Source organism: Callorhinus ursinus, unplaced genomic scaffold, assembly GCF_003265705.2.
Source record: "Callorhinus ursinus isolate GAN/ISIS: 27379988/994484 unplaced genomic scaffold, GSC_fseal_2.0 scaffold24, whole genome shotgun sequence".
Taxonomy (NCBI): Eukaryota; Metazoa; Chordata; class Mammalia; order Carnivora; family Otariidae; genus Callorhinus; species Callorhinus ursinus.
The window spans coordinates 20,093,530-20,120,267 of NW_027397086.1; the positions used below are offsets into that span (position 1 = coordinate 20,093,530).

Here is a 26,738-nt window from a genome sequence, read left to right on the forward strand (position 1 = left end):
GGCCCAGTGCAGATGGGCCACCTCAGCTCTAAGCCCCCTTCCAGAGTTTTCTCTGCAAGGCTTTGGGGCTCCTTGTTATCTCTTGGTGCAGGTTGTAAGCTTGGGGTCCTCTCTGCACCCCATCGCCACTAACTCTGTGACCTTCGTTGAGCTCCTGATGTCTCAATTTCGTCATCTCCACACTGGAAATGACAAGTACCTCCAGCTCACAAGGTCCGGGGAAGTGCTTCTCCTGGAGGCTCTGATGGTTACTTAGGAGATAGCTGCAGGTTTGCTGTCTCGCTCAGTAAACTTGACTAAGGGACCACAGGGACATTCATCCTCAGGTGGGGCCAGAGGTCTCAGCTGGGGAGCGCTGTGCTGTGTGGGCTGCCCTGGGCAGGGTGGGGCTGAGGCGGTGCCGCTGTGGGGGTGGATGTGAAGGTCCCTGCCGCTGAGGAGCCAGACGCCCGCGGAGGTCGGAGGTCGGGTATATGCTCCTTGCGTGGATGTTAAAGATAGCAGCTGGCCACAGTGAAAAGGCGGAAGCTGAAGACCAGGGGGGAGTGGGATTGGGGTGGAAAGCAGGGTCCCTCAGACGTTAACGTACATACGAGAAGATTCGGGTCCTGTAGGTCCAGGGCAGGGCCTGGGAGTCTGCATTTCTAACAAGCACTCAGGTGATGCTGATGCCAGGCGTCTGGAAACCGCACTTCGAGTGGCATTGGCCTGGCACCGTGACCACGGTAGGGAGGAGGCTCATGGAGAAGAGCACATAGGAAAAGCAAAATGAGCACAGCTGCACCCCTTTCAGTTCAGCTCCGTGGAGATACCTTAGAGTGGTAGGTGCACTCAGGTGTCTGCAGGCTGGCAGCTAGATTGGAATTGGGTTGTGGGTGATGTTGGAGGAGGGGGAGCCTGAGAGCTTTGAGATAAGTATTGAGTGATTTGATTGTGTTGTTTGATACTTCACCTTCAGGGTCTAGCTTTGCCTTAAGAATCCCCTTGGAAGCTGTTTTTGTCCCAGGCTGAGCTCTGGTCACAGCGTGGACAAGACCCCAGCAGCCAGGGCCACACAGCTGTTTTCAGAGCACTGACCACACCAAAAGGTGATTATTTGATTATGCATGTGTTTTGCTCTCTGAGCAGCCTATGAGTTCCAGAGAGCAGGGGGAGCTGAGACAGCCTCCTACTCACCTGAACCCCAGCACCTGCCCTGGAGTGTGGCCACAGGTGGGAACTCATTAAATGCCTCAGGGATTAGAGAGGGATGAATGCAGAACAGCAGGAAGGAAGAATGTGTAAACCCCTGTGACTGAAAGAGCAGGAGAAGCAAGCCCTGAGCTGAGACCATGGGAGAATGTGGGTGTGGATGAGGGAAGATGATTTAAAGGAGTCCTCAGGACCTTAAGTAAAATGCTGGGAATGTCTTCTGAAGATAGAACGGGGCCTCACGAGGGGCAGCTGCTGGGGATTTGGGCATCAGCTCTGAGAGTTGGACTGTGTGGGAGCCGAGGCTTCAGCGGCGGGGGGGGCGGATAGGAATTTCAGCCAAGCCGCCATTGTATTGACTTGAGATCCAAGAGCAAACCTGCTTTCCTTCTCCTTTCAGGAGAGGACAGGGGCCGGGACTTAGGCAGATAGAGCACAAAGAACTACAGCTTCATGAACCTGGGTAGAAGCAGCAGACTGAGGCTCAACACATGGCCGGGCCAGAGCACACTCACAGCACATTAGCCCTCCCTACAGGAGGGCCCTGCGAGGTGGGGGTCCGTTAGCTCCCTGGACTTTCAGAAGCTCCCATGAGTTGGGGTCAGCCTCATTTTTCTGAGTTGGAAATGGTGTCTCAGAGAGGTTCAGTAACTTGCTCAAAGCCCCAGAGCTGGGAAGTAGAAGAGCAAGCCTGGGGTCTGTGAGCCGGGAGACTGTTGGGTGGGGCAGCTCAGCCTTGGAGCAAGATTTCTGGGGGAGGAGTGGTTGCAGGTGTGGCTGACAAGGCCCAAGCATTGGGGGGCGGGCTGGGGGGGGGGATGGGGGGGGCGGTTGGGGGCGGGCCAGAGGAAGAGGAAGAAGCAGGGTGGGGTGAATGCAGAAACGAGAGAGGAGGAGATGGCCAGATGGAGGTTTAAGCAGTTACACACCCTGGAGCCCAATAAAATATCAGGTGACAGCTTTTTTAAGTTCTATCAGTTTGATTTTCTTCAAACTTATTGCTCGTTATAATTTAGGAAATAAAGGATGAAAGGATAGGAAAAGCTAGCAATTATATTTATGGTCTTGAGATCCTTTATAATTACCTTAAATGTGTTTACTGTAGATACAATTTTACAACCAGCCTTTTTTTACTTAATATTCTAACATTTCCCATTATGTCACTATGTCATTATGAAGTCTTCATGGGCATCCTGGGGCTATCTTGTGATTTACTTAACTAGCCCTCTGCAGTTGGAAATCAGCGTTTTTGGTTTGTCATTTTCAGCGCGAAGTGTTTTTGGGAGGAAAATCTCTGCAGATGACTTTGTTTCATGTCTGGATGTATCCTGGCATTGGGTTCGTAGAAATGGAGTTGGTCAGACTACCTCCCGGCATTGGCATTGTTGGGATGATCTTTTCTTATTGCTGACACAAGCCTCCTGAAAGTGTGGGCATGAGCCCTGTGTGCATTAGTTTGTTCACTCACTCCTGTGTGCATTTCACAAGCATTTATTAGGCGCCCATGGGGAAAGACTCCACTTTCTGTGGCCAGCTCAGTGGAAAAACAGCTGCCAGCATCTCGGGCTTGACTGAGACGTGTGGGAGTGTTTGATCACCCGCCCCGTCCCAGCCCTGCCTGCCCCGGGAGGCAGGGACAGCCCGTGGGTCGGGAAGGAGACTTGCAGGCCTCTGTGGCTGCAGGGTCCGGTCAGTGCCAACCGTGAGTGTGGAGCTGCCTGCCTCCCCTTCTGTGATGCTTAGTGGTGTAGTGAATACCAAGTAGGGTGCCCCCCCCATTTTACCTTCTATTCGTGCATTCCGCAGACACCTCTTGAGTACCTCGTGTGTGCCAGGCACTATTCCACGGGTGAGGGATAACCGTTAACTAACAAAGTCCCTTTTAAGGAACTACCATTCTCGTAGGAGGTGGGGATGTAGGAGTTGGGAGGAGACAATAAATACTTAATAAGTCCAGGGGTGATAAATGGTAAGGAGAAATATAGAGTGAGGGAGATAGAGTAAGGGAAGACCTTACTGATAGGTAAAATTTGAGCAGACGCATGGAGAGAGTGCAGGTGGGGGATGTCCTGGGGAAGCAAGTTTCCGGCAGTGGGAATGAGCTTGGCATAACCAGGGAATGGGCGGCGGCGGCGGCGGGGGGCGGTGGTGGTTGTGGAGTGAGAGTAGTCAGGTGCTGCACCAGGAGGGCAGGAGATGGGCTTTTAGCATAATGAGATCTAGGACTCAAGGGTTCATTTTTTTTCACTGGGAGGCTTGGGAGCCACACAGCCATTCCTGCCACTTGAAGCAATTCAGTCTAACGTCACACCTTTTTGTTGCTTATCTATAGTGGGTGATCGCTAAGGCCTGTGTTTGGTGGGGGAAAGCCCTGGGAGTTGAAACCCAGACTTTGGGAAGTCATGGCTTTCGTTGGCCCTGGGGTCTCCTCTTCTGTGCAATGAGGGACTTGAGCTAGGAGATTGATAAGGAAATGAGTTTTCCAGGGCTAGGACTCAAGTGCCATCAGTTAAGTGCACTAATTAAATCTTGGTCATTTTAAGTTAACTGATTGGAGTGTGTAAATGAGATTGTTGATACTTCTTTCTAAGATTTTTATTTTTTTAAGATTTGTATCTTTTAGAGAACACACAAGTGTGTAAGCATGAGGAGGGGGAGGGGCAAAGGGAGAGAATCTTGAAGCCGACTCCTCACTGAGCATGGAGCCCAACACATGGCTTGATCCCACAACCCCTGAGATCATGACCTGAGCCGAAACCAAGAATTGGACACTCAACCAACTGAGTCACGCAGGCACCCCAATAGATATTTAGTTCTTAATAAGTGTAGCCTGTCAGATTTGTTTGTTACAAACAAGAGTTGCTCAGCCAGCTGTGGGTGCTTGCAGTAATGGTAGGCAGGTGGGGCTGGAGGAACATTACCCCCCCCCAATAATTTTATCCATTCATTCATTCATCCATACAACTGGCAGTTATCGAGCACCTAATGAGTACCAGGCACTGGGCTGCCTACATCCCAGTGGTGATTTTTAAGAGACCCAGATTCTGCCTTCATGAAGTTCACACAATGCTAGTCCTGCCAGTAGATCATGGTGGGGAAACCCCTACCTCACACCATATACAAAAATTAACTCAAAATGGATCAGTGACCTAATATATGAGCCAAAGTCATAAAACCTGTACAGATTTTTAAAGGAGTAAATCTTCATGACCTTGAGGTTAGCAATGGGTTCTTAGATATGATAAAAAAGCATGAGCAAAATTGTACTTCATCAAAATTAAAAACTTCTGTGCATCAAAGAACATTATCAAAGACAACCTACACTTCAGGAGAAAATACTGGCAAATCCTATATCTGGTAAAAGTTTATTCAGGGTATATAAAGAACTTCTATAATTCAACCTAAATTAAGATAACCCAATTAAAAATATGGACAGAGGACTTTGAATAGACCTGTCTCTGAAGATCTGCACATGGCCAGTAAGCTCATGAAAAGATGCTCGACATTAGTCATCAGGGAAATGTGAATCAGAGCCACAGTGAGATACCACTTCACAGCTACTGGGATGGCATAGGAAAGGATGTAGAGGTAGAGAAATTGGAACCCTCTTCCATTGCTGATGAGGATGTGAAATGGGGCAGTCTCCATAGAAAAGTCTGGTGTCCTCAAGAAGCTAAACATAGAATTTACTATGTCCCAGCAATTCCATTCCTAGGCATATACCCAAAGTAATTGAAAGCAGGCTCAAATAAATGCTTGTACAGAGATGTTAATTGCAACACTGTTCATAACAGCCACATGGGAAACCAAGTGTCCTGCAGACAAATAGATGAATAAGATGTGGTGTCTCTATACGATGGTATATAATTATTCAGCCTTAAAAAGGAAGGGCATTTTGACACATGTTCCAACATGGATGAACCTCGAGGATATTATGCTGAGTGAAATAAGCCAGACACAAAAGGACAAACGTTGTCTAATTCCACATATATGAAATATCTAGAAGAGGTAAATTCATAGAGACAAAGCTGAGGTTGCCAAAGGTTGGGGGAGGAAAGGAATGACAAGTTATTGCTTAATGGGTACAGAGTTTCTGTTTGGAGTGACAAAAAAGTTTTGGAAATAGTGGTTGGTTGCACAACATTGTGAATGTAATTAATGCCCCTGAATTGTATGCTTTAAAATGGTTAAAACGGCAAATTTTGTGTTCTGTTTGTTTTCCTGCAAGGAAGTTGGAGAGAAGCAGTGTGAGGTTTGGGAGCATGACGGCCAGGAGCTGCTCGGTTTGGTTTCCCTCCGATTTCCCTCCGCACCGGGCCCCCGTTTGCTCAGTCCTGGCCGCTTTCAGCCTGGTTCTCTTTTGATGTGGGAAGTCAAACGAGGTGATAGGCGTGGAGTGTGGGTCGTGGGAGACGCCTTCCCGTCCCCTTTTCTGTCCTTCCCAAGTGTAAAAAGATTGTTCTGTCTGGTGGAAAAGACAGAAAACAGTAAACCTGGTGGTTTTCTCCAAATCCTCATCAATTACCTGCTCATCTGTTTTTGCCATTTTCCTCCGGGGCGGGGGGTGGGGAGTTGTCTAGCCCCTTCCTGTCACCTTGCTGCCATACATCTTTGGTGCTTTTGCCCTGAAGCAGGGCTCCACTGGGCCCCACTTCCCTGACCCTTGTGGCAGCCCTTGGTCACCTGCTCCTTCTTCCCTTTCCACATTTACTAGGAGTTCTTTCGGAAGTTGGAGCCCTGCAAACTAGAGGTCGCTCGGACCTTGGTTATGATTTCACCAAGTGGAATATTGTGAACTCTAACAAAAAGATGCCATGCCAGGGAAGTGTTTGAAATACCTGGACAAATGTTTGGCAGTGGAATGATGGGAACAAGAACAACTTAAAAAAAGAAAGAAACACCCCCAGTTAGGACAACACTGTCAGCTGGCTTATTTTCTCTGATGTGCGTGGATCAGAGCACACCCTGCATGGCAGCTTGTCTGCACTACTGCCCCCTCCTTCCCCTCCAGGGCTAACTACCTTTGGGTGACGGCAGCAAGCTTGTCCTTCACAGCGGTGGAGCTAGATTCAGCACGGCCTGCATACCTCCCACAGCTCGCCGAAAGAACAGCAAGGCTTAGTTAGATGCTATGCAGCTGCCTGGGCTCCTCCTGGAGATCCAGGCCCCTGGTACCCCTCAGATGCCCCACCGTGTGGCTGTCCTCATGAGATCCTGGGCTTAGAGCCCCCCTGTGCAGCTGCAGGGGAAAGGGTCTAAGCTGAGCTCAAGCTAAGAAGCCCTGCCTTCCAAGGACTGCAGTGAACCGGGGCTTCCATCAGGAGTCCTCCGAGTTCTAGGATCCGTGGAGGCAGGTGCGGTGGAAGGGAGGGGAGGCAGGCAGGGACACTGGCTGGGTCTGGGACTGGCCTGTCACTCCCAGGAGCTCCCTGGAAGGAGAGCTGCTGGTTACAGTACGGAGAGGCCCCAGGCCACACTGAGGGCCTGGGCTCAAGAAATGAGGTGACCTACTCCTATTCTCTCACTGCTAATAATTAACCCGGGGTGGCTGCCTGTGAGCTGGAAGGACTTGGGGATGTCATGCGCACGCCCTCCAGCCCACACCTTTTGCAAAAATGAGAGGAAGTCCTTTGCTACGCTTCCTCAGCCCTGAGAGATGTGTGCCACATTTTAACTCCTCTCTCATCAGCATGCCCTTGGCAGTCTGAGGGTACTTTGTACTTTTTCTTTCATTTTTTGGGAAACACCTGTTAAATCAATTGTGTCATCTTGGAATAGGGTAATAAATACCCAAGTCATTACTCAGGTTTCTGATGTTGCAGAATTGGGCGGGAGAAGGTCTTCTGGACCATTTCCTCCTTAAGAGGAAATCTACGAACATGTGAGCTATGGGGAGTGTTTGCCAAGCTTATCTCAAAAGGTAAGAACATACCTTTAGCCAGTGAATTACAGAGACCGCAGTGCTTAAATGGGGCCTTCCTTTCTTCCCCGCCACAGTGAATCACCTGTAATTCATCTTCCTTCCCCGCCCTGTGGGCCAGTGGATTCAGTGGGCAGGTGTGTGATGCCCTGCCCTGAGCTTGGGATCATCACCCCATTTGGAGGCCATGACTGGAGCATGGCTCTTGGAGTCGAACCTACCAGCAGTACTGCCCGCCAGGCCCCGTCAGAGTGAATGGAGTCGAGAGGAATGGGGGCAAAAGTATTTAGAAAATTCTGAAGCTCTGTGGGACCCTTGGCTATTCCTCAAGACGAGAAGCCTGGGGATGGCAGTGGCCGGGGGCCTAGGAGTGAGGTCCTTGAATGGGCGGGCGCATCAGTGCTCCTAGCAGCCGCTGGTGTCTGCCGTGGGCCCCGCAGAACAGCATTGCTCCTCAGAATTATTTACATAAGAGGAAACAGACTTAGGTTCTTCTGACCTAAGGTCCTGACCTCTTAGGAGTGGCCGAGCAGAGACAACTCACTGAGGTCTGGCTTACTCCTTCCAGACTCCAATGGGCCCTGGCCACCAGGAGCCCTGAGGCAGTGGTGTTACTCTTCTCCTTCCCCTAGGCTCTCCTGGACATCAAAGAATGGATTGTATTTCTGTCTTCCCAGCTCCCAGCACGTGGAAGCCCTGGTACAAATAAATGTAACAATGGCAGCAACAAGATACAGTATTTGCATTCAAATATTCCTAAGCCCTGTTACTCTGATCAGCATTTTGGCATGCCTTTATAAATCTTTTTTAGAGGCTATGCAGTTTCCTTTCATTAATCTTCCGACTCCATCTCACCAAGTCCTAAAGCCCTGACTGACTAGGCTGCATAAAAATACATTTTATCTTGGTGTCTAGAGATGCCAGGTTGCTGCGCCTAATATAACCCGAGATGGCCCCTCGGGTTAAAACCTTACAGGCAGGCAGTTTAAAGCTGGAAGAAAACCAGTGAAAACTGAAGAAAAACGGAGTAGCAGCTTCCCAGGTCACTTGGCTGATTTAGTGACAGATGGGATGATTTTTTGGGGGGGGGGCGCGGCTGGAGGGTATTTTTCTGTGTTTCCTTGAGATGATATTATGGCGAGGGCTGCTGGTGGTGAGGATTGGGTTTCTCTGGCCAGGCTGCCACTGCCTTCAAACTCCTTGGCAGGAACAAAGCTGGCGGGATGGTCCTGTTGTGAGAGTCCAGCTTCTTGGCTGGGATGAGTTGCAATTAGCACATCTCAAACCTTTCAAAGTGACTTTAGCTGTTTTCTTTTCTGAAGGCTTCTGCTACTTTTGGCTGTAAAGGGGTGGGGGCTGGAGCCCAGGATAGAAATATCAGGGACTGACACCCAAATGGGCGTGTCTCTGCCCCGAGGGCAAATATTAGCACTGTATTTTTGTAAAATTTATGCAACTTGATTCATGTCCCTGTAGAGTAAATTTATTCCATCCTGTTTTCCAGTCCATTTGGGGCCTCGTGGAACTATCCAGAGGGAGAATGGGAAGAGATTGGTAGCTTTATTTTAGGGGGAAACAGCTCAATATAAAACATTCTATCATCGATGTTTTGGGCTTTATGTATTGCTTTTTGTCCACTCATATTCTTTTATCCCCTGTTTCAGTGATGGTCCATTTTAGTTTTTTTCAAGAATGAGGTAGCCGTTTAGAATTCTTTCCCATGAGAGGTCTGTGTAAGGAAGCCAGTTTTAACGGTGCTGCTTTGAGTGGGCTTACATGTACAGAAACTTAACCTTGGCATTGTTGAAACAGAAGTCATAATAGAACCTTGGTCTTAGAAGCTCAGAGTACACCCCCCCCCACCTCCTTCAATGCCAGCCTACCCTGTGGAACCTTCTCACCAGAGGTCTTATCCAGCTTCTCTGCTTGATCACCTCTAGTGATGGGTATCTCCCTCTCTCCTGACACAGTCCCTTCCAAATTTGTGCAGCCTTGACTGTTCAAAAGCTCTTCCTTCTGTTGAAGGGAAATCTGTTTCTTTCATCTTCCACCCATGGAACCCTTGGGGTTTAAATAAACCAGTCTAATGGTAGTAGTAATAAGTACCATTGATTGGATACAGCTAGGTGCCAGGTAATTTGCATATATAGTCAGTGCATAAAACCTTGGAAAGCAAAGAAAATTCTCCCCCTTTTATAGGTAAGGAAATGGGTGAGTGATTTCTAAGTTCACGCAGCTACTGAGTGGTTGAGCTGGGGTTCCAGCCCACATCTGATTCCATTGTTGCTGACCTTCCCATAGCCTCATACCATATCCTATGTGATGGCCACTTGGATTTTTGAAGCACCTTATCTCCTCCTCCTGGAGATTTCTCTAGGCTACCACTTATTCCTTAGACACTCCTGCTAAATCTCTTTCTTTGGAGTTCTTAAAATGCGTTTCCCCTCCTGGCTTTTGCAGATGCACTGTGGCGTTAGAACCCGTTCTACCTAGTAGACTATCTTAGCCTGCAAGATTCCCCATGAGACCTTGGTGAACGGGTCCCAGTGCCCACCACCGTCAGGTTGGGAGCCCTCCTCCTTTTCCTCTGAATGAGTCCTGGGTATTCATCTCCCTTAGAAGTTGAAAGTCCAGGCACCTCTGTCTCCCCACCCCGCCCCTCCAACCCGGCCTGACACAGAGCAGGTGCCCAGTAAATGAATATTGAGAAATGGTCCGGAACTCCTTGGCCAAAGGCTGAAAGTAATTATAAACAAGATTAAGGGTCTGTGAAATCATAGTTGTAGTCCAGTGTGGGACTTTGGCCATTTGTTGGGAGGACGTAAGGACAGCTTGTCTTGGGGGGGGGGGGTCCTGGAAGTCCTTTTCCCCAACATGGTTTGGGTCAGTCCCTCTAAGGGCTGATGTGTGTCTCCCTCTTTGTTCCAGGAGGCAGGCTTGCTGGCCTCTGAAGTTTCTGGGTTCACGGAGGTGGCATCTTCACAAGAGAAGTTCACCAGACACTGTTCAGAGCCTTACTTAGGGGGAGACCACATCCCAGCCTTCTCATTTCTCGGTAGCCCCCACTACGTAGGTGCCAGACACATCCACACGCATGCTGAAAACAGCCCTGGGAGGGCTGAGTCCTGGGAAATTGCAGTTTAACATTGCACCATGATAACCTTTCCTAAACATGTAAAAAAATAAAATAAAATAAAAATAAAATAAAAATCTCACTTAAAAAAATCTCATGAAGGGGCATGTATCTGGCTTGGTCAGTAGAACATGCCAGTCTTGATCTCGGGGTCATGAATTCGAGCCTTGTGTTGGGAGTAGAGTGTACTTTTAAAAAATCTCATGAAGGTGGTGGTAAAAGTCAGAAGAGTAATCATCTCTGGGGGAGGTCATGTTTGGAAGAGGGCATGGGCGGGGGATGTGCGGCTCATGCCAGGCTTCTTGAGAGCTGTGCATTTAGGATTTGTGTTTTTTTTTTTTTTTTCCTCTTGTGATCCTTCAAAAAGCGGAGGGGGGGCGGTAATGACTTCATTTAACAGAATCACACGTCTAACAAGAGTTTTCTCATCGCTTGGGGGCAGACTGTGTTGAGTTCCTCAGCATCTCAACGCCACCCTGAAAACTTCGCCTCGTGGAACAGAAGAGGTTTGGCTTCATCACCTCTCTCCCGAAGCAGCCTGCAGCTCCCACCAAGCTCAGCTGCTAAGCTCCCACCAAGCTCTTTATCTTGCCCTTCAGGGAGCTTGAAACGACTCCCTTGTTATCCTCCCAGTATCAAGTATAACTCCTATTTTGTTAGTTTTGCCAGTGTCATGGTGTTGAACCTATAAATAAACCTTGGCTCCATAATAAGAAAACTATTTGGCGTTTTGAAGTTGTAGAAGAAGGATGCTAATTACCGGTCTCTGTTTGAATACAACTAATCCTACAAATTACTCCTTCCCCCGGGGAGGGGGGGGCCCCCTCTGGTTGGGAGATCCACTCCCTGAACAAATTACAGGATCTATGGAACAAACGATTTGATCCCAAGATTGTACTTCTGGAGTGTGAGGATCAATAATTGCAAGATAATTTGAGTATTGAGCTGTGCTCTGGGAGGGACTTGGATGAGCATTTTCTCCCACGTGGTGGCAAATAATGTGAAATGTGAGAGTTACGAACTTTCATAAAAGTGTTCACAGAAGCATTTATTTTTTTTATAAATATAATATTAACTACTCTTATATATGCATACCCCAAATTAAAAAGAAGTCTTGTGCACCAGTACTTTCCATTGTCAGCTGTGATTATTGTTTTCAATAACAGGCTTTAAGCTTTAAAAATGCTGTTGAAAAATTAATTTGTCCTGAGCCTCTATGCTGAAGAATTAGTGCATTGGCTGTAACATTGAATTAGCAATATGAAAATGCCATCCTTAATAGAATTTTTCTACTTTATTGATATTCATAGTGATTGTTTACTTTATAAACTAGTTTTTAAAAGAAGTCTGTGTATCTTCGTATTGTTATGCAGTGTTGTACTTTGGATATTAAAAAAGCCAAGTAAGTGGGGGGGGGGGAGATAATTGCCAGAAAGCAGTGTTGATAAATTTATGGAAATTAGCCATGAGGAAAATTAAGTTTCATGTACCAGTTATAATTTTATCAACTGCACATAATTTAAAATTAATGAAGTGAGGAACACCTGAGTGGCTCAGTTGGTTAAGCATCCCACTCTTGCTTTCAGCTCAGGTCATGATCTCAGGGTCGCGAGATTGAGCCCCATGTCAGGCTCTGTGCTGGGCATGAAGATGGGTGTGGAGCCTGCTTCGGCTTCTCCCTCTCCCTCTGCCCCTCCCCACTTGCACGCAAATACGCTCTCATTTAAAAAAAAAAGTGAAATGGTATATACGGCAGTGTTTTTTTAAGGTATATGGGTATTTTAAAAATGAACTAAAATCACTATTGGTTGGGCTAAGTTTCATTATTAACGTTTGCAAAGCCTAATAAATCACAAAATGCGTGCATCTCTTTTCCCTTTGTCTCTCTCCTTCCCACAATAGTAGTTGACTGCCCCTCTTTTCTGAGGAAGTGCATTATAGAAGGCGCTACTGTCTTTTTTGTAACTTGGATATTAGGAATTGTTAAGAGTCACTGTCTGAAAGATGAACTAATTTGAGCAAACAAGCCAAGACATCTGGTTACATAATACCAAGTGATAGAATCCTTTTTGAACTAACATTATTTTCGTGTTGCTTTCTTCCTCTGTTTTGACAACAGTGCTAATCCCAGAACTGACATATAGACTGGAAAGTCTGTGTCAACAGTGCGCTATGAAGGGCTTCCCCAGACTGAGTAAAGGGACAGCTGCTAAGCGACAGAAACTCCTTTCAGCTCTGGGAAGTGATTTGTTATGTAGGAAAACTGACGTAGGCTACCGACCTGACCAAGCCCCTGGCTGTAGACACAGACGGTCAAAACCGAAAGGATCTCTAGGATGATCTGGTTGAGTATTTTCCACTGCATGGTGCTCAGACCTGCGTATTTGAGTCCCCTGGGGATGCTTATTAAAAATGCAACTTCTGGGGGCGCCTGCCTGGGTGGCTCAGTTGTTAAGCGTCTGCCTTTGGCTGTGGTCATGATCCCAGGGTCCTGGGATCTAGCCCCCCATCTGGCTTCCTGCTCAGTGGGGAGCCCGCTTCTCCCTCTCCCATTCCCCCTGCTTGTGTACCTTCTCTTGCTGTGTCTCTCTCTGTCAAATAAATCTTTAAAAAAAATATTAAATGCAACTTCTGTCTGACCAGTAAAGCAAGGCAAGGTCCTGGTTTGGATCCTGGATCAGGAGGAAAGAAATAAAGGACATCATTAGAATAATTTGCATATCTTTAATATGGGCTATGTATTACATAAGTGCTTTATCAATGTTAAATTGTCTCAGTGCAATAATTGTGGTTTGGAAGGTCCTTATTCTTGAGAGACATGCTAAAATATTCAGAGGTAAAGGGGCATGATACCTACACCTTCCAAGTGTTCAGTAAAAAGCATGAGGGGTGTGTGTGTGTACAGGAGAGAAAGCGTATGTGGCAAAATGTTAATTAAATCCAGGCCAATGAGGGTGTATGGGAGTTCTGTTTTTCTTGCAATTTTTCTATAAGTTGGAAAAAATTAACTTTTAAAATGCAGTTTCCTCGGTCCTTACCAGACCATAATTTCTGTGGGTGGTGCCCAAGAATCTATTTTAACAAGTTCCCCAGATGATTAAATCAAGCACATTAAAGTTTTATTTAAGTCTTTGGTCTAAAAAGTCTCATTTTAATCACTATGTCTTTCTTAGCAGCTTAATTACTAAGCATACATTCTTCCAGTTTGATCTGATCTTAATCTAGTGCTTAATACATAAATCCCCATCCAGATGTTTATAAATCTTTAGAAGGGAATACGCCACTTCAGAGGAGTTTCAGGAACACTTAAGCCTGGCCATAAAACAGACCAGAGATAGAAGCTATCCTAGGTGAGATGGAGTCAGCAATCAGAAGGTGGTTTATGTTCTCCTATCAGTATGCTGTGAAGTTGTGAGTGATGTGCATTTGCCCCCTAAGACTTGCTTACACCATAAATGCAGCCCGAATGCTGTAGTATTTACAGTGAAAAGGAGAAGAAAGCATATCAGTATTTGGTGAGTCATCTCTCTAGCATGGCTGATTATACATGAGTGTTTATTACTTTTCCATGCGAGGGACGTTCCTCTCTAGCTGATCAGACATCTGTTGGGGCTTATAAATATCCTCCCCACGCTCCAGAAGGACCTCTCCTGAGTTCACTAGGGAAGAAGAGTTAGAGGAAAAGGAAGGAATTGGGATACAAGGAAGGCCTTCTAATATCGTGAGAGATTTTTTGAAGTTGAGCTGGGATAAGAAGAAGGGAGCATGGCTGTGCCTTTTGCCCTCGAGGAAGGAAGTAGGAGTCATAGGGTAGGAGGTGAAGTGATTTCCTCTGGTGGCCACTAGGTGGTAGCATCGGCCTAGGTCAGCTTGATTATTCGGGTTGATGCCCATATTGAGCCACCTGTGGTTCATTTGTAGGGTTTATTCACAGATTAGGTGTTAATAAATCAGGATTGCTTTTTTTTTTTAACTGAAACTTGTGCTCTTGAGTTAGAGGTCTAAATTGTTATTTTTGAAAAAAGGATATGAAATAAGCTTAACACTTTGTTTTAAGATGACCAAAGTGGAATTGAGTTGCTTTCTGGCTTTGTCTAATGGAGAAGAGTATAGTGCTCTCCTTCATTTCTGTCTGTGGTTCATGGGCTTGTGAAAGAACAGAGTTCCCCAGGTCTGCGTGTAGACTCTTAGGAAATAAAGCATCAACTCTCCCCCGTCCCAAGCTCCAGCGCAGACAGGGATCCCAGAAGGAACAGTGGTTGAAGCCTTGTTATCCAGCCCTACCCACGAGGGCTCTGGTGTCCCACATGCCCCAGATTGCCACACCCCAGGCAATGTGCTCCTGCCCTGGGACTTGAGTTTGTAGAGCAGCTGATAGGTATGTTACACATTTATTGTATCTTTTAACGTTAACTTAGCCGTCTTTATTAAAAATTTAAGAAACAGAATATCTATATACCTATAAGGTATTTAAAATCAGGATTGCCTACAAAATCCAGAATCTAATGGGCACCTGATGGATTAGAAGCTTAGCATTATTAGTAAAGTGGCTTTTATTGAGTACCTGCTCTGTGTCTCCCATTGTGTAGGCACTTTACATGTGCTAACCCTAACCCTCATGGTATGTGCTGGGCCCCTACTGTGCACCAAGTGAGATGTGGCCTCCTCCTTTATGTCGGATAAGAACTGTAGTCACAGTAGAACCTCTGTTGTGCAGAATAGGTACTGAAGCCATTAACTGATTGATTGATTTTGTTTTTAAAAATGAAGAACAAGCTTGGCTTCCATATTATGAAATGCATCAGTTGCAGCCATAATCACTTGGGGTTGGGGAGGCCGGTGTGTTCCTGGTTGGGTTGTGTGGCTTTGTTTAGAATGAAGAGGCTTATAAAGGAAGCCATAGAAAGCCCGAGTTCCCCAATTGCTGTGGTACAGGAAACAGGGCAGTCAGTCAGCACCCATTGTCTTGACCCGATTGTTTAAGATAGAATTTCAAGACAATCTGAAAACACATGGTTCAGTTACATGGTTATTCAGCGTGAGGCTTGCTCTTATCAAGGCTTGCTTTAGGAACAATTGTGGGAAGAACATTTCTGCGACTTTCATGAAATTCCTCTTTAAGACATTGTCATTAGGTTTCGAGCCCCTTTATATAGAGAGATGGATGTGTCTCTTCTGGGTTGCTGATGTCCTTTGTCAGCTGGCTACAAGACTGTGCCGGGAAGCACCATTAATCATGGTCAAGTTAGTAAGTCCCACTGGTACCCATGCTTGTGCCAGCTACACAGAGCTGCTCAGGTGAGGGGCAGTTTGAAGATCAGTGCCTGCAATGAGCACGTCAGTCTGCGGTACTTTCTCTTGGAAACTCTTGACTGACATCACCTTTGGCTTTTTCCATCCAGAGTCATGGCGTGTCGAGCTCTTCGTTTGAGCTGTTCTGAGGAACGGCCCTGTTGTTTCATGCGTGCACCCTCAGTGAATGGCTTAGATTCCATGGAACCCATATTCTGAGTGTGACCGTCCAAAACACATCCTGAGGTTCCCTAAAAAACCACTCTCCTGGCCATTGGCTGCCTGGCCCTTCCTTTGAGGGCTTCCCAAAGGGAAAGTCATTCAGTGCCACACCCCACGATGCTGAATCACCATCTACGGGTGTGGCCAGGACAGGCCTTTTTTTTTTTTTTTTTTGGAAAGCACCCCAGGTAATACTGCTGTGCACCTCCCACTAAGAACCACACTCAGAATGATTCTATTGTATCTTAAAAAATAAAAAATTATAGCCCACCTGAAATTCTTAGACAAAGATTAAACAGTTTGACATTTCAAATGCAATGTGGTTCAAGCATTACGGAACACATTTGTTGTCTTTTGATCACTTTTGGCATTACTCAGAAAACGCATCCCTGCTCCTGATGACATTTTTGTTGGAAAGGGCAAGGTGGAGGTGGTGGGGTGGGTGGAATTGTATAAGTGACAGAATGAGTTTTCTTCCACTGCTGGTTCCAGGGACTTCTGTTATTAATATTTGAGATTTCCCCGTCCCTGACTGCAGGAGGATGGATTTATGTCGGAGCTCCTTCAGTAGGATAAGGGGCCAAGACCACCCTTGTCTCCTGGAGCGTCCACCTCCTTTGTAGTTTACCTTCCTGCTGATCGGCTATGCCTCCGTGATTCCCTGAGGCTTGATTCTCAGGCTCCAGTCCACCTTGTCCTCACCCCTTCCTTGCTACTGATTCCCAAATCCAGATCTCTGGCCCTGCCTGACATTGAGTGCTGCGACTTGTTCCTCACTGTGTGGACCCTGGATCAGAGGCTGCGTTCCATGCAGACTGTAGGGCCTCACTCAGCCCTGCTTGAATCCTAGTTTGCATCTGATCAAGATCCCCAAGGGGTCTCTTGTGTCCACGTTACAGTGTGAGGAGTCCTGGTCTACAGGATGTCCCCACCCTCATTCCATCCTCCTTCCTGCTCCCACCAACCCAAGTTAGTCTGTCAGGTAGCACTGGTTTTTTGGGGTTTTGTTTTTAAGATTTTATTTATTTGTCAGAGAGAGAGACAGCGAGAGAGGGAACACAAGCAGGGGGAACAGCAGGCAGAGGGAGAAGCAGGCTCCCCTCTGAGCAGGGAGCCCGACGTGGGGCTCAATCCCAGGACCCTGAGATCATGACCTGAGCCAAAGGCAGACGCTTAACTGACTGAGCCACCCAGGTGCCCCAGGTAGCACTGTTTTTCCCATGCTTCATTTTTCATTTCATTCTTCCTTGTACTGATTTGTTCAGCTGCTTATTGACTGCCTCCCAGAGGCAGGTGTTGGGAGATGCAGTGAGCGAAACCAGACGGGGCTCCTACCCCTGTGAAGCTTGGCTTCTAGTGGCAGAAGCAGACATTAGGTACACCATCAGCTCTAGCTGTGGAATTAAAATGAGCAGAGCATTGTAGAGGAGAGCTTGTACCGCAAATAGAGTAGTTAGGGACGCCAGGGAAGGCTTTGCTGAGGAAGTGATGCCTGTGCTAGGTCCTGAAGCCGGAAGAGGAGCAGAAAGAACTTTCTAGGCAGAGGGAATAGCACGTGCAAAGGCCCAGCTCATCATAGAAAGTTTACAGAGAATTAATAAAAAGAAAGAACATTAAATTGCACTTAAGTCCTTCATCTTTATCTGTTCTTCCATCCAGCCTCGTTAGATTTACACCTTGTCCATTCCCTAAGCCGAGGAGCTAGCGCAGACCCGTGGCTGTCCTGCCTGCATGCTGCGACCGTGTGCTCAGTTGCACACTTCCTCGGTCTTTTTTAGTCTACTGTTCTACAATTACATTCGCTAGGGAAGCCTCTTTCCTCACCGTTCCCTGAATACACACCATAGTTGGATTTTAAACTAACTTCCTCTGCATACACGTGTTACTTTAAGTGAACCTGATATTGAAATATATAGAAAAGTACACAGATAGGTATAGAGCTTGATGAAGCTTCACAAAGTAAATACACCGGTCTCATCAATACCCAGATCAATAGGTAGAGTGTTCTAAGCATCCCGGAAGACTGCTGACACACACATACACACCCCTACCCCTCATCCCTTCCCACAGCTGTAACCATGCTTCTGTCCTCTGTTAGCGTTGATCAGTTTTGCCTGTTGCTGCACTTTATTTATGTAAATGGGTTCATGCTGTCGGTAATCTGTTGTGTCCGGCAGTTTTTGTTCAACATAACAATAGAAGAATCCATTCGTTTTTGGCCTAATGGTCATTCATTTATTTCCTTTGCTGTATAGCTGTGTGTGGTAGGAGTCTACCATAATTTCCCCATTCTGTTGATGGGCATTGGAGTCTTTTTCAGTTTGGGGCTATTATAAAAATTCTCATGCATGTCTTTTAATGGATAGATATAAATTTTTCTGTTGGGAATATGCCTAGGAGTGGAATTACATCACGGAGTATACATATGTTCAGTTCTAGTAAATACTGCCAAACAGTTTTCCAAAACAGTTGTGCTAATTTTCAGTCTTACCAGCAGTGCCTTTAAGTTCCAGTTGCTGCACACTGTGGCCAACACTTGGTTTTGTCAGGTTTCGTTGTGGCCACTCTGATGGGTATGCGGTACTATTACTTTGTGGGTTTTAATGTGCATTTCCTTGGCAACTAATGTCGTTCCCATTTTCTATCAGATTGCGTGGTTTTTCTCATATTGATTTGTGGGAGCTCTTTATATATTCTTTGTATTGCACACATATTGCAAGTACCTGTGTGGATTGTCTTTATTATTGAGTGGTGTCTTTAAATTTAATAAATAGAAGTTATTTAACATAGTTTATTTTACCAATAAGTGTCTTTGTATTTTAGATCAATTTTTATACCACATTTAGTTCTGTAAAAAAAATAAAAAATAGGAGTAGAATACACAAATATATCAAATATATATTTTTTAAAAAGTATAAAAAATTAAAAGCCTGGGAAATATAAATTAGATTTAGACCAGGGAGATAAGACACACAAATAAACCGTATAATTATATTAACATGTTATAATTGAGCAATAAATTTTGCTTAGAGACACCTAGAAGTCAAAACTCAAATGGAAACATGGTGTGTTATCTGGTTCTCATTTATCTGTGAGTTCTTCAGTTTATGAGGGTCAAAGCAGGCAAGGGATGGGTGCACTGTGAGGAGGATCCACATGTAATGGGTAATTTGCTTGTCAGAGAGCTAACAGGTATACCTTCTGTTACAGGTTATTCAGCGATAGTTATGACCTCCCGGTTACGTGCGTTGGGTGGAAGAATTAATAATATACGCACCTCAGAATTACCCAAAGAGAAAACTCGATCCGAAGTCATCTGCAGCATCCGCTTTCTAGATGGCTTGGTACAGACCTTTAAAGCTAATGTAAGTTCTCCAAATTTAATTTTTTCTGAATTTATGCCACTAAGAAATAATTTTTCTTCATTTTATAAACCAAGAGATGAAAACTATTTTAAAATGAAAGCTTTGGGGGGTACTGGGTGGCTCAGTTGGTTAAGTGTTCGACTCTTAATATCGGCTCAGGTCATGATCTCAGGGTCCTGGGATCGAGCCGCGCATTGGGCTCCACACTCAGCATGGAGTCTGCTTCTCCCTCTCCTTCTGCTCCTCCCTCTGCTCGTGTTCTCTCTCTCTCTCTTTCTCTCTCTCTCTCATAAATAAAATCTTAAAAAAATAAAATGAAAATGAGAGATCTCAGATCTTGTATGTTGAGATTGGACTGGAAATAACCCTAAAAACTTTGCCCACATTCTTGTTCACCTGGAGTGTCTTTCGGAACCCCTCTTCTTGGTGACACGAACTGAGAGACCCTTTGATGTTACTTCTGTGACATCTTCATCAGCTTCCTGAATTAGTTATCCCATAATGGTGCCCTGTATGCTTTATTAGAGCCCATGTCACATTTCATTAATAGTAATTATAATCTCTAGGTTGTATGTTCTTTAAACCGTGAGCTCCTTGAGAACAGGAATAGTGTCATTTCCCCGGGGCCTAGTCCTGAGCCAGGCACACAGCAGGTGCTTCTGACATGTGTGAGGGGATGGGTCCGATCTGGAGGGTGGCGAGACGGCTCCACTCATAGATGGCAGGGCTCAGGGAGAGCCTGGCATCTCCCACCGCAAGCCTACGACAAGAGGCAGGGCTGGAAATTCGGCCTCCATCTCGGGCCAGCAGTAAGGTGCCTGAACCGTAGCAGTCCATGCTGCCCTGCCCCACCCCAGGCAGTGCTTAGGCTAATGCCCTCTGCCTGTCTCTCTGGAGGGTGTCTCGCTGGAAAGTTCAGTGTGCAAGGAAGGGGTCAGAAAGAGAAGACGGGGTAGGAAACAACCAGGGGTAACAGAAGGCCATAGGACTGGAAAGGGTAACAATAACTGGCCCCTGGGTCTTCCACCCCACCCCTAAGTTTGCCTCCCACTGACCCCAGCTCACTATGGCCCTTTTTAGCCAAGAAGCCAGGAGGAGATGTTTGCATGAAGTCACAGCGTGGTGGGTGCTCCGAAAAGGTCACAGGTGTCTCTTTCAGAGGCTGTAAACTGACAGTATATGGCTGGCTCCTTTGTTGGTTTGGGAGCTCTTCCTTTGCTATTTATCTTCTTCCTGACAAGAATGTGAATGTTTATCCAACAAATGTTTCCTGAGCACCTACTATGTGCCAGACTTCATGCTGGGTATAATGAATACAGCAGTGAATGGAACGGCGAGGTATCTGGCCTTTCAAAGCTTACATCCAAGTGTGAAGAAATGGACCATAAAGAAATGTATACTTTGTCAGGCGGTACGTGCTTAGAAGAAAAGTAAAGTGGTATAAGGAGGGTAGAGAGTGCCAGAGCAGGACAGGGGCGGGGTTGTCTTGCTACAGATGTGATCAGGGAAGACCTCACCTAAAGGAAGTGAGGGCAAGAACCATGTGATTCTCTGGAGGTAAAAAATAGCAGTGCAGGGGCGCCTGGGTGGCTCAGATGGTTAAGCGTCTGCCTTCAGCTCAGGTCATGGTCCCAGGGTCCTGGAATCGAGTCCTGCATCGGGCTCCCTGCTGCTTGGGAGCCTGCTTCTCCCTCTGCCTCTTTCTCTCTCTCTCTCTCTCTCTCTCTCTCTCTCTCTCTCTCTCTCTCATGAATAAATAAATAAAATCTTTAAAAAAAAATAGCAGTGCAAAGGTCCTGAGGCAGGATCCCACTCAGTGTAGTTGCAGAACAGTATGGAAGCTAGTGTGTCTGGAGTGGGATGAGCAAGGGGGAGAGTAGCAAGAGAGATCAGAGGTAATTGGTGTCAGGTAGACAGGGGGACTGTGGCGAGCCTTATAGGTCATCCTGAGGGCACTGGCTTTATTCTGAGGGAGGCAGAGGGCATTGGTAGGTCCGAGCAGAGACCTTACATGATCTGACTCAAGTACCATTCTGGATGCTCTGTCAGCATAGACTGTGGGGGGCGAGGGCTAAGAGACTATTATCACAGCCCAGGGGAAAGGAGGAGGAGGGCTGGACAGTGTGGTGGTAATGTGAAAGTAGTAGCTAAGAGTAAACCAAGTCTGAAACTGTTTTTGAAGGCGGAGGCTGTGGGGTTTGCTGATAGATGGAATGTGGGATGTGAAGGAGGCCTCACGGTGACTCTCACGGTTGTTGGCCTGGGCAACTGGCAAGATGGAGTTGCATTTGACAGAGATGGGAACGGCTGTAAGCAGGGCAGGTTTGGGGTTCTTTTGGGGACACCTTGAGTTTAAGGTGCCTGTTACTCATCCATGTAGAGACGGTGATCACTGTACAAATGAGAAGGTTCAGGGAAGGGTCTGGGCTGGGATACAGATGGGGGGCTTACTAGGGTGGAGATGGTAGTGCAAGCTACGAAACTGGATGAGGTCACCTGAGAAGCGAGGACACAGAAGGTGCGAACAAGGTTCAGTGTTGAAAGGTCTGAGAGACAAGAACAGGCACTCCAGGAGATGAGGAGACTATCCTGGGAGGGAGGAGAATCCCAGGTAAGAAGTTCTTGAGGGAGGAGTGATGAGCCCCGTAAACGGGGTAAGGAAAGCGCCTGCCCAGAGTGATGATCCTAGAACACAGCCTGGCATTCAGCAGGCGCCCTGTCATTCCTGGTCATGAACACCATTGTTCATGTGTTGCTTCCCCAAGCCTCCAGCAGTCGGGTCAAAGCTGACTCATGTTGAACTTGAATCTGAGGGTCTGGCAGCTTAAATCCCATTCACTTTAGATTTTCTACTTGTAAGGATCATTGGCACCGACTCTGGAGCCTAAACTACCATCTCGTGGGCGGGAGGGGGCCTCATCAGGAAGGTGGCCTGGACATCAGCTGTTCTTAGCCTGGCCCGAGGAGCAAGCCGGTCATGGACAGTGACCTGGCGCAGCCAAGATGACCTCTCATTGGGTGGGGAACTGGGCTGGGAGGCTTGTTCTTTATAAGTGTGTCCTTTAGTATATTTAAGTTCCTTTTGAGAACTGGGAAAGTTGGGCAGAATATACTAGAATGGGTGAATTACACACTCTACAGGGGAGATGCAGTGTGGTGGGGACATGCAGGCTTTGGCAGCCAACAGACTGGAGTCGGGCAGGCAGGCTGACCATCCCAGGGCCTCTGTTTGCTCACAGCCAAGGGGATGCTGGTGATGACTTCACAAGTAGCTACAGAGATTAGAGATTATATATAAAAAGTGCACATAGTATCACATCTGGCTTGTTGTGGATGTTCAGTAGTTATTTACCTTTTAAATATAAAATCCTGTAGAAATTTTAACAAGGGGAACTGATCGCTCTTTGATGCACCAGGAGAGTATCTCCTAACTTAGACTATGTGGACCGGGCCATCTTTTCTACACTCTGCTGATTCCTCTGTGAAGGAAGCTGTTCTGGGTAGAGGAAGTAGCAGGTGCAGGGCCCTAGGGCAGGAAGGGGGGTATGTTCAGGGAAGTGGGCATGTCTCATGTTCCCACACTTATGACCAAACAATACAATATCCCACCAAAAGAAGAGGCTGCAGGAGGGGGCCTGACAGCTCCCTAATTCTCCTCTTTCTGGTCCCTGTGGCCTGTTTCCAGGTACATTATCTGCTCTCAAGCACTCAGAAAAGGAGCTGTCTTTTGCTTGTTCTATATAGTCTATTTCTGAGTCTTATTGTCCTTAAGTCAAATGGTTTGGTTCAAAGGATTCCTGAGAAGTCGGACTGATAAAGGAGAATTTGCGAGTTCCCAGAGGCACCATGCTGTCTCCCTCCTTTGTGTCTTTGTGCCAGGCCCTGTGCTTAAAAGGCCTTTTCTTAATTTCACCTGGAGGGGAGCGGTGACACTCAGCCCTGTCACCCCCCCCAGCCCAGGTCAGCAGCTGCTTCCACTTGTCCCCAGGTTGAATTACCATCTGTGTTGTCCTCTGTGTGTTTATCATGCCCTGAGTGTTCCAGCATTTGACACACACCACGTTCCGGCCACTGCTTCCACACCTGGCCTCTCTAGGACACGTCCTGTGGCTCTGTCCCCACGCCCAGCACTGAGTGGTGATGGTGGCTGAGTCCTGCTCTGGACATGAAGGGTGCTTGAATGTCTCCACTGGCTTCTCACTTCAGATGGCGGGGAGCAGAGAGGCAGATAATCCCCCTGGGTGTCACATACCAAGTCACTTTGAGGGTGTTGAGGATGGCATTTTCATGTTCTTAGCCATCTTCCTTCACACTGTTAGTAGAGTTTCGTTGCCTGTACACGCTTCTGTCACTCCCAAGGCGCCAACAAACTGGCGTGGGATTAGCATTTTGCTGTGGATAATCCATGGGTAGGTCATGGAAAGTTTACTCTCATTGTGATATCTTCGTTTTCCCATTCAGATGTCACTTGGGAATCTCAGCTAAGGGGAAGGAAGAGGTCTTAGAAAATGAAACCATGCCGTCTTAAATCATACATATGTGGTTCTTCTTAGCCCTCCTTCCCATATGTACCACGTGACTTCTTGACATGACATTTATTAAAGCATTTCTTACTGTGAGGTATGAGTGTGCATAAAATCTCTAAATGTTTTAACTCCTTTTTTGCCCACAATAAAGACTTTTTTTAAAAGATTTATTTACTGGGGCACCTGCGTGGCTCAGTCGTTAAGCGTCTGCCTTCGGCTCGGGTCATGATCCGAGTCCTGGGATCAAGCTGCATACCTGGCTCCCTGCTCCACGGGAAGCCTGCTTCTCCCTCTCCCACTCCCCCTGCTTGTGTTCCCTCTCTCGCTCTCTTTTTCTCCATCAAATAAATAAATAAAATCTTTAAAAAAAAAAGATTTATTTATTTGAGAGAGAGAGGGCCACGTGTGTGTGAGCGGGGGTGGGGAGGGGCAGAGTGAGAGGGAGAGAATCCTCAAGCAGACTCCACACTGAGTGTGGAGCATGATGCGGGGCTCAGTCCCAGGTCCCTGAGATCAAAACCTGAGCCGAAAACAAGAGTCGGCTGCCTAACCAACTGAGCCACCCGGGCGCCCCTATAATAAAGATGTTTAACTATCGGTTCTTGATTCATTTTAAACATTTGCCTACTAGACATTTTTTTCCCCCCTAGAAACAAGATACCGGTCAAGTTCTTCTGGATATGGTATACAACCACTTGGGTGTGACTGAAAAGGAGTATTTTGGTTTGCAGCATGGCGATGACTCAGTAGACTCTCTAGTGAGTACCATCCCTTTAACACATGCTGGACTCCTGCATGGTTTGGTCTTATAGCTTATGTTTTCTTACCCGACAGAGATGGCTGGAATCAAGCAAACCCATCAGGAAGCAGTTAAAAGGTGAGTGTGACCTTCTCATTTCAGTTGAACACGGGGTGTTAGTGTACCCTAGCCCATTTCTCTCTTCTAACCATCAGTGTGCTAGGAACATCTGGGACCTGGATTCCAGGTGGTCCAGGCAATGTGAGTGAGCCAACTTCCCCCTGTCTGACTTCTCAGTGAGCAGAGATGCTTCCAAATGAGCCCTCACCAGCTGTGAGCAGGAAAGGGAAAGGTAAAAGAAGGCAGCCAAGAGCCCAGGAACCTACTTTCTTCTTACAAGGGAAGGAGGATGGCCTTTCGTAGTCCAGTGTGAGTCAAGGTGGGAAAGACACATGTGCATACACATACACACACACACACACACACTCACACACTCACTCACACTCCCTCCCCCTGGAGCCTAAGGCATAGGTAGGTAATATCACAGATAAAACATACTGCTCCCCAGCTGTGAGTGGGCCCCAGTGCCATACTGTAACTCCCAGTTAGGAAGGGCTTCACAGCATGCCCCGCCCCACCCTCTGTCCAGATCTGTTCTCAGCCTGGTTTTCCCGCATCACACTCTGTGTTCCCCTTTATGCACCTGCTGCCCCAGACAAACCTGACTGACCTGCCAGGCTGCGCACATTCCTCTGTGCCTGTCCTCAGTCTGTTCTCTCTGTTTGGAATGCTTTTCCCTCTTCCCTACATCCAAATCTTGCTGTTCTTCCTAGCCACTCAGACTCGCATCTCTTCTGTTAGAAGCCATGCCTCCTACCCTCCCTTACATTTGTTGTAACTCTCCTTCATCTCATAGTTGCCTGCCTTATTCTTCCTTGGAAACCGCAAGCTCCTTCAGGGAACGGTGCTTGCCACCTTTTCTCTGCATTCCCTACCATGCACCCCTCCACAGGAGGTGGCCAGTGAATGGCTAAGGGGTAAACGGCAGGTGGATTTCACACAAGTGGACACACACCACCTCCCCCCACCTGCCCCAGCACCCGGATGGGAAGGAATAGAGACGAGGAACCATGGCCATGGTGCCACCGCTACCCACACGTGAAGCCTGGGCCTCCAAGCCCTTAACTCCTGTAGCATTCAGAACTACCTACCCATGGGGAGCTGCAGAGCTACTGTGCAGATAAATACTTGCCCCCCATTTGAATTCTCAGAGCACTGAGTCCATAGACTATAGTCATAGTCACTAACTCATTCATTCAGGAGATGTGTCCTGAGCTTAGATTTTGGCAGCGCCCTGGGCTAAGCTCTGGGAATCTGGTCCAAATCAGATTTGGACCCTGCCCTCAAGGAGCTGACAGCCAAGTGTGGGGATGTAGACGATGAGAGTGACGGTTCTAGGATAGTTCTGAGCACACGATAGGATGCTCTGGGTGCACAAAGACATCCTGAGACATACAGTGACAAGTTATGGTGAGCAGGGGAGCTGAAAGGCTATCCCAAGGCAGTGGGAAGACTGAGCTATCCCCTAACATGCAGGTGGTCAGACTGTACCAAGTTACAGCGCCACCCACTGGTACCCAGGCAACTGTACAGAGGAACATTCATAGGTGCGCACACACCACTCATATCTCTGCCACTGACAGAAGCTACTAAAGAGAGGGAAGGTGAGGTCGGCAGATCCGTGGCCGGATCAGTGCGAGGAGCAGGGTGGAGAAGGCTTGAGTTTCAGAAGCAGCAAAGTGCTGAGCACATAGATAGGGCCAGTGAACATTTACTGAGTAATGGAGAGGGGTAAAGTTGACCTGAGGAAGAGCGTGGAATCTTAGCAACACAATCTGATCTCCTGTTGCCATATCCAGGAAAAGAAATGGGCTAATTTTATCCCTACAAGCAAATTGACTGTTGGTATCGTTGCATAAAGCCATATTTGAGTATGTTAATTGTATAATATTTGCTAGTATGTTTATCACTTTGGGAATTCACTTTGCATTAAAAGTATGAACTGTTTCCCACTATCAAAATGATTGAGATGTGGCATAGCGGAATCAAAAACCTCACTGCTTGAGTTCTGGTTTTGTCATCAGCTGTGCAGCTGAAGGCAAGGCTCTATGCCTGTTGGCTTATCTGTAAAACAGTGCCATCGAGATCAGCCTAACCTACTCATTGCCATGGTGATGTTTAAGTTCAAGAATGTATATGAAAATGTTATGGCGGTGTTTAAGTTCAAGAATGTACATGAAAATGTTTGGGAAAAGTATAAAGTCGCTATCTGTGTGGGATTATTTATGAA

General features: G+C 46.9%; 1 protein-coding gene across 5 annotated transcripts in view; it reads left to right on the plus strand.

Annotated features, from left to right (window-relative positions):
* Window positions 1-26,738, plus strand: part of PTPN3 (protein tyrosine phosphatase non-receptor type 3) — a 104,961-nt gene that overhangs the window by 10,780 nt on the left and 67,443 nt on the right. For 4 of the 5 annotated variants that reach the window (XR_012373522.1, XM_073876586.1, XM_025888355.2 and 1 more), the window contains exons 2-4: window positions 18,969-19,123; window positions 24,300-24,407; window positions 24,484-24,526. Coding sequence is in view for 4 of the 5 variants with exons in the window: in XM_073876586.1 (XP_073732687.1) it covers window positions 18,986-19,123; window positions 24,300-24,407; window positions 24,484-24,526 (289 nt within the window). In the remaining variant the exon portion in view is untranslated. Of the gene's footprint in view, window positions 1-18,968; window positions 19,124-24,299; window positions 24,408-24,483; window positions 24,527-26,738 lie in introns of those variants that run through there. The other variant, XM_073876587.1, reaches the window with a different exon arrangement.